General features: G+C 32.3%; 2 protein-coding genes across 3 annotated transcripts in view; both read right to left on the reverse strand.

Annotated features, from left to right (window-relative positions):
* LOC145593604 (uncharacterized) overlaps positions 1 to 1,160 on the reverse strand; it is a 47,612-nt gene extending 46,452 nt beyond the window's left edge. For both annotated transcript variants that reach the window (XM_081649893.1, XM_081649884.1), the window contains exon 1: positions 1,033 to 1,160. In XM_081649893.1, the coding sequence (XP_081506019.1) occupies positions 1,033 to 1,129 (97 nt within the window). In that variant the 5' untranslated portion in view covers positions 1,130 to 1,160. The remainder of the gene's footprint in view (positions 1 to 1,032) is intronic.
* Positions 1,161 to 8,701: 7,541 nt separating this feature from the next.
* Positions 8,702 to 9,911, reverse strand: LOC145593615 (FCS-Like Zinc finger 2-like). The gene is made up of 2 exons (XM_081649901.1): positions 9,439 to 9,911; positions 8,702 to 9,194 (listed from the first exon to the last, which is right to left on the reverse strand). The coding sequence occupies exons 1-2, from the start codon at positions 9,822 to 9,824 to the stop codon at positions 8,996 to 8,998; spliced, it is 585 nt and encodes a 194-aa protein (XP_081506027.1). The 5' UTR covers positions 9,825 to 9,911; the 3' UTR covers positions 8,702 to 8,995.
* Between the last annotated feature and the right edge of the window lie 1,247 nt (positions 9,912 to 11,158).

Consider the following 11,158-nt stretch of genomic DNA (forward strand, 5'->3'; position numbering starts at 1 on the left):
TTCAAACGTAAATACTACCTCCGTTTCATACTATTTGCAACGAATAGACATTTTTCCTCTCTACTTTATGTCAAATCGTAGCAAATAATATGAAACGGAGGTAATAATTTCTACGTACAATGCAAAGATAGTGTGTTACTATTGTTCAAGGTTGACCTTGATGAATCAGCCAATTCCAATACAATGTATCCATTCGACCATCCATTTCCAGTTTTGCCTTAGAACACTGACCGAAAATTCATAAAATACCATAATCTCATGCTAGTGCCCGATTGATTTCTACCCTTAAGTCATTCAAAATCCAGTAATGTCCCCCCAGCACAAGGAGCAAAGACTTATTCATGTTTACATGATACTAAGCATAACATAAATTTTGTAAAATGGCTGACTTCAGTATATATACTTAAAAGTTCAAATATATGGTTCATACATTTGCTTAGTCTCACAATCATAGTTTCTATGGCTACTATCGTAGGTAAGCCATACACTATACACCCCATATAAGTATGGCTAATGTTTATTTAACCACACTTCAGACACTGCATTGAAGATCCTAAATCCGTCACTGGTCTAAAATCTTAACAGACAGACTGGCTATACCACTACCTCCACACTGAAAGCCTGGAGATATTCCATACTACTATTATCCGTGTAACAACAGCTTTTACTTGAGAATGATTTAAGGTTTATATAACCACATTTCAGACACAATGTATTAAAATTCTTGAATCCGCCACTAGCCTAACGGAAATTCCAGCCGAATATGCGACTAGTCGACTACCACCACTAACCAGTCCTCCACACTGTAATCTAATTATAAATTTATTATCCTCGTTACACTAATAGCTGTCTTATACAATGTCCGGCATCAGATAAACTAATAAGTTCAATTTAACAGCCAAAACACAAATTCATTTATTCTATATTTCTATACCACAAAATTCAATTAACATAGTATATACTAAAATTAAGCAACAAGTAACGCAAATTTGATCAAAAAAATCACAAAAATAGGAACAAATTGATGATTACCTTGCCAGACGCTGATTTTGAGAGCGTCTTTATTAAGACCTCTAACATAATTGCCTAAATACCTCTGCAGCAAATACGCTACTTGATCCTCTAACATCTTCTTCTTCGACGATCAAACTGCAATCAAAATCTCATCCAAAAAAACAAACAAACAAACAAACAAAAATCATAGAAATAAAAATTGGATTAGTTTCATTGAAGCAATTCGTCGAACACCTAGAGTGCAGAAATGATGAAACCGCCAAAAATCTAGGAGGAGGAGAGAGAAAATGGAGAGAGATTCGAGGATTAGAGGACAAGTCTGACAGTTTCTAGAGATAGAGATAGAGAGAAAAAATAAAGATGATTTGCTTTTTTCCTTTTTAAAGAAAGATATTTCAGAGAGAAGAAGAGGAATATAGTACGAGTAAGAGTTTTCACCTGCAAGGCAGTGGCAGTTGACACGTGGCGCATTTTTTGGAGGTAAAGACGGGGTAAATCTGCTAAGTGTACTATGCATTTAAGAATGGCACGTGTTTATCATAAAAAATTATGAATAGCACGTGCTTCTGGTTTGTGACTTTGTGAATTTGTGGGGTGGTGGGTTGATTTTTATGGGCTGGGCCGAGTTGCCATTTTAGTTGTTTGAATGGATTAATCCACAAGCCCACATATGAGTAAATTGAACTGATCCATAACATATTAATATTAGAGAAATTGGTTGAGACATGAGAAAAAATATACTCCGTATATATTTGTCACAATCTATATGGCAGATGACGTGTACGGAAATGGATGATGAGATGGCAAATTGTGTGCAACTACAATAAATGCAAATAAATCTGCCTTAGCGCATTTCCAATAATGAGCTAATTAACATACTTCGTAACAGTTTGTCATGCAATATAGGATTTCAAGTTATCCTTCATTGTAGCTAGTTTGTGTCCTGATTGATAGCCAGCTAGTAGCGTGGTTTTTTATATAAGTTTAGCTTTAATTAATATATCAATCTCTCATATTTATAAGAACTTTTTCTCAAGCAAATTAGCTTAACCAAGCTCGTGGCAAAAGCCTTCCATGGTTCATGTATTAGACACTCACTTTGTCAATAAGGAAATTGGGCTAGATTGGAGCCTTCACAAGGTGTGCTTGTGAATAACTTTGACCCAAACATCTTTAATCCAAAAGCTTAATTCTTCCAGCAAGTTAATCACAAATGTAAGGAATTATATGAATCACATATAATTCCTTACATAAAGAGTAAAGTAACAACATACTTGGTATATAGTTTGGACTAAATGCTAGTTAGAAATTTAGAATGACTTGTGAATAGTCATATTCTAATAATTCTGATATACTCTCTTTTTCAAGAGAATAAGGACATAGGAAGTATGTCTAAACTCTAGAGCAAATGGCAAGGACCACTAAAATCGACTTTCAGTAAAATGGCTAAATAATGAACTAACAGTAACAGTCCATCTAATTTTCAAAGTAGTCCCAACATTATTTCTTAAAATGGGGCCCGTCAATTATTTAGATGGCTTCAGCCTCAAACCCCCGTAAAGGCCATAGTCCATTGTACAATGTACACAGTTTTACAGTCTCTTCAAAATTAATACGGAGTATATATGTACATAGTTTTTCGAATTATACGATATGACCCAAGATTGTGATCAAACTACATGATTCAAAATTATGCTCCACTTTTCGCTATTTGAGTATGACTTTGACGATCAATTACTGTATGAAGTACCAATAAAAAAACAAGTACTCCTCGTTAACATAGTTAGTTTTCATCAACTTTGTTCTATTGCAATTTTAGTGGGACAAAAGAAATATGTTACAACTTACAAGATAACATGTGATAAATCCGTAAATTAGATAATTTTTTACTATCCCTATCCTCCTAACCAAATACCCATAAAATTTAAGTGTTAATGCAATCCTCTTTAATAATCTAATCTAAAACACTAGTTATCTTATTAAACGTAGCCAGTTAGTTTTAAATTCCATTTACTACGTAATAATTAATCTTACCACTAAATGAATGACTTCTATACTCTATTAATTGCACACTGGTGTATAATACAAAACATTACCAACCAGTTGTATTGTTGAGCTCAGGAACAACCCACATGTGAGCATTCTCTTGTCCCACACTAATTCACTAAAAAAAAGGGAGTGTAGTGGTAATGGAATCCCACGTTGAAAGAATTCAAGAGTTATCAGCACAATATAAGGCTAAGGAGCTACTCCCCTTATTGCCATATGGTTTTGAGGTGGAACCTCCTTGGTCTTATAAAGTGGTGGACTTGCACTCTCTTGTGATGGGTGCGGCCCAAACCCGTATTTAACATGGTATCAGAGTTAGGCCCACAATATGGGACCTTAAATGCCTAAAGTTCATTTGGCCAAGAGTTGGTCCATGTGAGGGGAAGTGAAGAAGCACTCTAGCCCGAAAAATCACTCTCTCTTGATTTGCGAATGTGGCCCAGACCCGTATTGATAAAAAGTTTCATATACTCATGTGTGCCTTAGCGTGAGTACGTGAAACAATCCCAACCTCTCCCATCCCTGAGTCCCTCTCTTCAAATTCTCTCCCACGTCCATTGTATCGTGCACAACAAAACAATTGAATAACACGACCACTTTCATTGCCTTAATGGAGGCTTGCCCATATACAGAAATTACTCCAATGTTCCTTCATTTGAATTAAATTTTGATGGGCATTGATCAAGAAACCTTCCAAGCAAGGTTGTTGTCCCTTTGTTTGTTGATGGATTTACCAAAAGGGTGAGTCATGGTCATTGATCATAGAAACACCTCATGATATGGACATAACTACGTCCCACATGACCACATATAATTGACATCCCTCTTATTGTAGACAACCATTAACGTTAAGTGGCCCCCACAGCTGAGCTTGTTCCAGCTCAATCCCCACACTCATTAATACTTCATAGTATTAAAATGGCCAATCTACAAGTATCATTTTTCTAAATTAAAAGGTTTCCTCCTTTTCTTTTGCTTTTCTTTTCACCTTTCATTTTTAACCAACTTTTTAAGTGTATAATGATCTAGGAGTACTGAACTTGTTGCTACTTTTATATTTTAATTTGTGGCTACATTTTAATCTTATGTTTATGTAAATAGCATTACTGTAATGTTAAATTAAAGGAGGCTACAGTAGAATTATTAGGTACTCCTCCGTCTCTAAATTAAAAATCTATTTCATTTTATAATTTGAGTAATAAATATTTGTTAAAGGACCAAGTCACCCAAAAGCTTAAGCTGGTGGTTGAGACCCAGGAATATGTTATATACTCTATCACTCTCCCTTACAGAATGCCCTTTGGACTTGAAATGTGGATGCAACACAGGCCCACCCATACCTGGTGCGAATTAATTCCACTTTAATGTAGGGGTGGATGAAATTCGAACCTGTGACCTTTGTGTCACGCTGGCTCTAATATCATGTTAAATGACCAAATCAACCAAAAGCTTAATAAGCTTTTGATAAAGGGACAGAGAGAATATTAATCAAATATAAATAATATAAATTGACAAATAATTACTCGTATTTTGAAATTTTATTACTCTGTAGAAATTTGAGTTTTATGTTAATTTTAGTTACAATTCAGGATTTTTTTATATTTCACAAATAAAATGAAAAAATAAAGAGGGTAGTAATTAAAAACTTGAATGAAACATTGCTATTCTCTAATGAGATTGTGCATCACACTTGTCTTGTACTCTAGTAGTGGACAATTAAAAAGGATTCTCCTCGAATCTCTCTCCTTGGAACTTTCATGACAACTACTTTAATTATAGTAAAGCTTAATGAGCACTAGTATGATGGCTTTAATGGGTTTTAATTACTTTATTTTGAGGCTTTTAATAAAGTGGCAAAGGTGTTTGAGAGATTTTATCTGAAAAAAGGTGGAACTTTGGGGGAATTAGGACTGACATTATGATTCTAAGACAAGAAAATCATTCACATCAAGACACCGTTGATACGGAGTAATTATGTACTGCGCCCCGTTTTTGAGTGTATATATGGACGGTGTACGCTAATGTATGATTAACACTCGAATTATGTTCAATTCATCCCATCAAACTATCATCTACATTAAAGAACTTTAAGAGAAGTTTTAATACATATGGAATACCGTAATTGAACCCTTAAAATTATGAGTATTATTTATGTTATAAACTTTATAATTCATATATATATATATATATATATATATATATATATATATATATATATATATATATATATATATATATATATATATATATATATATTAAAAAAAATAAAAATAAAAAAAATAAAAGAGTTAGGGTATGTTCTCTTACGTTGAAATTCAGTTCAGTTCAATTCAATTCAGCTCAGCTCAGTTCAGTTCAGCTCCTAATTTCTTTCTCTTATTAAATATTCATTTCAGTTCAGCTCAGCTCAGTTCAGTTCAGCTCAGTTCAGTTCAGCTCAATTCAGTTCAGCTCAGTTCAGTTCAGTTCAGTTCAGTTCAGTTCAGTTAACGAGAACAGGCCCATAGAGTCTTAGACAAGTCTATATAAACTTTTACTAAGGAGAATATTTTAAAATCATCAATCAATAACATAATACTAAAACACATACCAAAAATGACATATGACACTTCTTAGTGTTGTTTTTTCCCTCCTAATTTTTATTTTTTTTTTAGTTCACAGGTTTCTTTAGTCACGTTTGTCAATGAACATATTCAACCGTTAATATCTTTAATTACCGATTTCAAAAAATTATAAAAAGTTGATATTTTGAAAATATATATCTTGACGAATCCAACAAGACTCCACATAACTATATTTTTCATTACTTATAAATCATAAAGCACGGTTAAAGGGGAGTGTGTGGATAATGCTAATGTCAAAACGTATCAATTTAAAAAAGACGAGGTAGTATTTATTTCTTTATATAATTGTGATTCACTTCCTAAAATTAAAGAATATTCACATATTTTTCATATTTTTGTTGTATAAAATATTATTTTACATATTTTACTTTTTTTTTTTTTTTTTGTTTTTTTTTTGGTGTTCTAACTTTTGTCTAATCCGAATTTAAGGCTCGATCCGAGTATAAATTAATATTCAAACCTTTTCAATTTCATTTTTTAGTAGATTTTGAACTAACATTATAATTCATTATATAATTCTGTTAAACCTTTGTGTGACACAGGACTTAATCTAGTTCATATATTAAAAAGAGTCGAACAACATAACTCTATATAGAATTTTGCTTTGGAGAATATTTTATGAAATCATTCAAAACATAGACATCAATTAATAATACTATAATTTTCAATACAAGCATGCATTATTAGACCAAGCATCATTGATTTTAATTTAGAAACCTTAGCTTAATAAGAAGAACCAAATGTAATATTGTCAAGATGTACCATCAAATGAAATTTCAAATATATAATTTTACTTCGTAATTATTATTAATAAATGGTTGTAATCAATGACAATAAACCCCTAATTTCATATGGAGTACTTGTAATAAACAAAATGTCACTCACTCATCCACTAATAGTCTAATACACTACATCATCTAATACTTCGTACTCTATTTCAGTCTTTCCATTGACCAAGCATTGTTACATTAATATTTTTAGGAAAATGCTATACATAGCCCTAAGGGCTACATATAAGCATTTAATTTACTCTTGAAAATTGTTTAAATTTAAAAAATCATGACAAAAACACACTAATTACACCAATCTGCGCGTGTTTTTGTCATGTCCTAACTTTATACATTTTTTAAGAGTAAATTCAATGCTTATATATAGCCCTAAGGGCTATGTATAGCATTACCCATATTTTTATAAAAATATTTTTTACAATTATATTTTTCACTTTGATCAATTAATTTTATACGGAGTAAATCCTTTTCTAGACATGGATGGTTAACTACTAGAAACACGCCACAAAAGTGGTCCAAATTTGTAATGGTAATTGTGGTCCACTATAAGGATGACCAAGAAAGTGGCCAATATTTGAACCAATTGCATAAATTAAACGCTACCAACTATAATTAAATTTGTCATAAAACTACTATTTCGGAAAAACCCCCAAATAAGGAGATCTCCTTTAATATCAAACTTTGCAGTAAATTGTACTCCGTACTCGGTAGTAGCTAGATCTTTGAATCTCGCAGCTTCTACTTGCTACATCTTACGGAGTCTTTCTCTTTTTCTGCCTTAATTATTCTACTGCTAGCTGCTAGTACTTCATTCATTGACCACCTAATACCTCTTCCAAGGCTACCTTCATTTCATACTCGAGTACAAAGTACTTGTATAATTTGATGGAAACTACTTTAAATACTACAGAGTACTTTCAAAATATATTAAAATTATCGATATGTTAACTTAAGGGTTAAAAAAACGTAAAAGTCAAAATAATGTATAGGTTGAAATGGACTTGAACCGACCAAACCCCTAATTCGAGTAATTTCCCTTCTCCCCTTTATAGAAGTGGTCGAAAATAAATGGGAAATCGATTAAACCAAAAAGATCGAGATGGAGGGACCTTTGCTTGGTCCACCCGCCTTTGGTCGAACCAGACCAAGGTGAAAGAAGGACCATATAGCCCGGCTGCCTAGCTAAGGTTAATTAAAGAAGTGAGAGATCTACTATTCTTTTTGTTGGCAATCTCAATAGTTTGCTTTCTGTGTCTGAAATTGTCATCTCTTTTACTTTGAAACCTTCTTTTAATCTTTTGTGGCCATTACCATCATAAAGAAGTAACAGTGACAATACATCTAAGAAAAAAAAAAAATACTGAGTAATAATCATAGTCCATTTCTACTTTACTTTATGCAAAAGACACTCAAACTTAAAGTCTAATATTGACTTCAAATAAATATCTAGCTAAATTTATACAAAGTCATTACAGTTGAAATTACGGGATACTCCGTATAATTTATGCCGTTTACAAAAATTAGATTTTTTAATTAAATTCATAATCATAATAATACAAATCAAAATTTCAATTAACAAATCAAGGTGCCGAAATACAGTACAGCATATTTAGAAATATCTGTAGTGTAGTACAATTTCAGCTTTATAAAGTCCCGAATCTTTTCTAAAAATTGACATAGAATCTCTTTTTTTTTTTTTTTTTTTTTTTTGAAACCACATAGAATCTCTTTTTGTTTTTTTAATTTTTTTAGAATCAAAATTTCAGTGAACTAACCAAAATTATTTTCGTTCAAAAAAAAAAAAAAAAAAAATATTTAAAAAACATGGGAAAAAAATTCATGATTTGTTCATATAAGTTCAAGAATAATCTGTCAATTTTCTCCAATAATGGACCTTACTTTGTCATGTATCATAGACTCATAGTAGACACATAGTAATAACAAATCATCAACAAAGAATCAAAACAAAAATAAATAAAAGAAAGAATTCAAGAAAAAACAAGAACAAATTTTGATTATTTTTTGTCATAGTAATATGCATCTATTTTTCATAGATTAGTAAAGGAGGAGTATTATATCAAAAACTAAAGAACAATTACAACCAAAAATTATTTTTCTTTTTTCCAACCCCTTTTTTGGGATTATAATTCAACCCAAAAAAAAAAAAAAAAAAAAAAAAAAAAAAAAAAAGAGCCATTCATAGAGTAATTTTTCATCTAAAAAAACCATCCATAATTCCATATGCACATCACTCTGATTTCATCTTCTTGTTATACTCCTTGCATAACACTCTCATGAGCTCTGTTTTCTCTCCTTTTTCCCTCTGATTCCTCACTTTCTCTCTCCTTTGACTGTAAACCAACAAGGTCAATTTACATACTTCTCCCCAAAATAGATCTTTCTTCAAGATCACCCTTTAAAAAACCCAAAAAAAAAACCTATTTTCTTTAGATTTACTATGTAACAAGTTCTTATATTTTTCCCTAATTAAGAACATTAATTAGGGAAATTAAGTGAAAATTAGGCTGCCGCAACAGTTCCGGTTCGAAAAGGGTAGTTTGGGTTTTTACTAGGGGTAGAAGATGAAGATGTTGTTGAAGTTGATTTAGCCGATTCTTTCTTATTTCGCAACGCCTTCACTTTTCTGTTCTTCTCTTTTGATTCGTCTATATCTATTTGTTCTTGTCTACACTCTTCGCTGCAAAATGGCGTATCTCCTCTGTAATAACAACAACAAAAAAAATCCCAACACAAATCAATAATCATACACAATACAAACTCAATATATACAAATTGAATTTGTTGTTTATATACCGTCTTAAGGACTAACTATCACCCATTCGTCTATCGGTGTAATTAATACAATATTTTGTTTCGATAGTTAAGTCCTTAAAACGGTTAATGTATTAATTACACCGATAGACGGGGAAACGAAGGTAGATCTGGGGAGGTTATAGACTGACCTGTACATGAAGATGTCGCGGTTTCCGCCGAGGGGTTTTTTGCAGAGGAAGCAAGATTCGAGGAAATGAGGGGAGTGAAGCTCTTCAAATCTCGCATCAAAAAGACGACCGGATCTAGGAGAAGAAACAGGGGAAGAAGAAAGAGAAGTAATATTTCTTAGACTATTTCGTCTTCTCATCATAATACCAGCACCATTTCCGCCATTGTAGCATAAAAAAGCTTGATTCTGATTCAGATTCTGATGATTATTGTTGTTGTTATAAGGAAACCCATTATTATTTATGATATGATTTTGAGTAGTACCGGAGAATCCAGCAATAGAAGCTAAACCATCGTCTTCTGCTCTGAAACAAGGCCTTCTCATTGTTGATGATGATGATTCCATTTTAATGGAGAATTTTGGATTTTTTTTTGTTTGAGAGGAGAGAGAAAGTGAGAGAGAGTTGGGTGATGGGGTAAGGGAGAGAATGGGGGGTGAAACAAGGGAGGTTATAAAGAGAGGTTTGGTGGAAAGAGAAATTAATCAAATTTTTCTTTAATAAATTAATTAGTTTAATTAAATTTAAATTAATTAAATTGAAATTGAAAAATTAAAGAGGAGGAAGAGGAGAGAGAAAGTATAAACCACGAGCGGGTGTATGGAATCCCGTGCTACTGAATCCATTGGCTGTTTGTTGTGATGTGGGGTGGGAAATGACTGATTTGCCCTTGGATGTTTATGAGAAAAGGGGGTTTGAGTGAGGGTATTTTGGGGAATTTGAAGGGAGGGTGGGTGTGTAATTTTGGTGGGGTTATATGCTAAGTTTTCTGTTTGCTTTCAATTTAGGGAGGGTGGGGAGCCACAATGGGACCTACTCACGACTCTTAACGCTTTTCTTAACGTCACTTGAGCGGACGGAGAAAACGACAACTACTTTGTTTTCCCCCTTTCTCTTTTTCTACCTCGTGTTTTTCACGCGATTTTTCAATTTCCGTTTACTCTTTCACTTGTACGGAGTACTCCTTAAGAATTTTCTAATTACAATTGTACGGAGATATTGGTAAAAATTCACCTTGCTTTTGATCTCAGGGTAAATATTGGTTGCATCCCTAAATGCGTGCAATCAAAAAAAAAAAAAAAAACTAATTACAACATTTATCCATCGGTTAAGTTTTCCAATACATATTGGTTCGAATTGAGTTTTAATTGAGTGAAAAATCATTTTGGTCAAATCATAATGAGTTCTAATGGTATAGTCAAACACAAACTAGCCGATTAATGTGATTACGTGAGCAACTTTTGAATTGAGTTATAATCATATGAAGTAATATAGGTTAACTTTGGTATTATCGACACATGTAAAATTTTCTATTGTATATTTTACTTGCTAAAAGTTTTAAGCTTTGCCGAACATAAATGCTTTTTCCCTCTAAAATTCATTTTTATAGTTGTATACTATATAAATACTTTTCACGAAAAAACTGTGTAAAATATCATGTTTATGTTGAACATGTTTTTTTCTTGTTACTTAATAGTCCTTAATGTAAATATGAATTGAACCTCAAAAAAATTCTACAAGACATGGGAGTGTCACCACTTGAATACTCATTCTTCCTCAATTTAAGGCCTGTTCTCATACGTTTATTTTTCATTTCAGCTCAATTCAGTTCACTTCTGTTCAACTCCTAATTTTCTTCTCTTATAAAATATTTATTTTGGTTCAGTTTAGCTGATTTCAA

This window comes from Chenopodium album, chromosome 2, assembly GCF_948465745.1.
Source record: "Chenopodium album chromosome 2, dcCheAlbu1.1, whole genome shotgun sequence".
NCBI lineage: Eukaryota > Viridiplantae > Streptophyta > Magnoliopsida > Caryophyllales > Amaranthaceae > Chenopodium > Chenopodium album.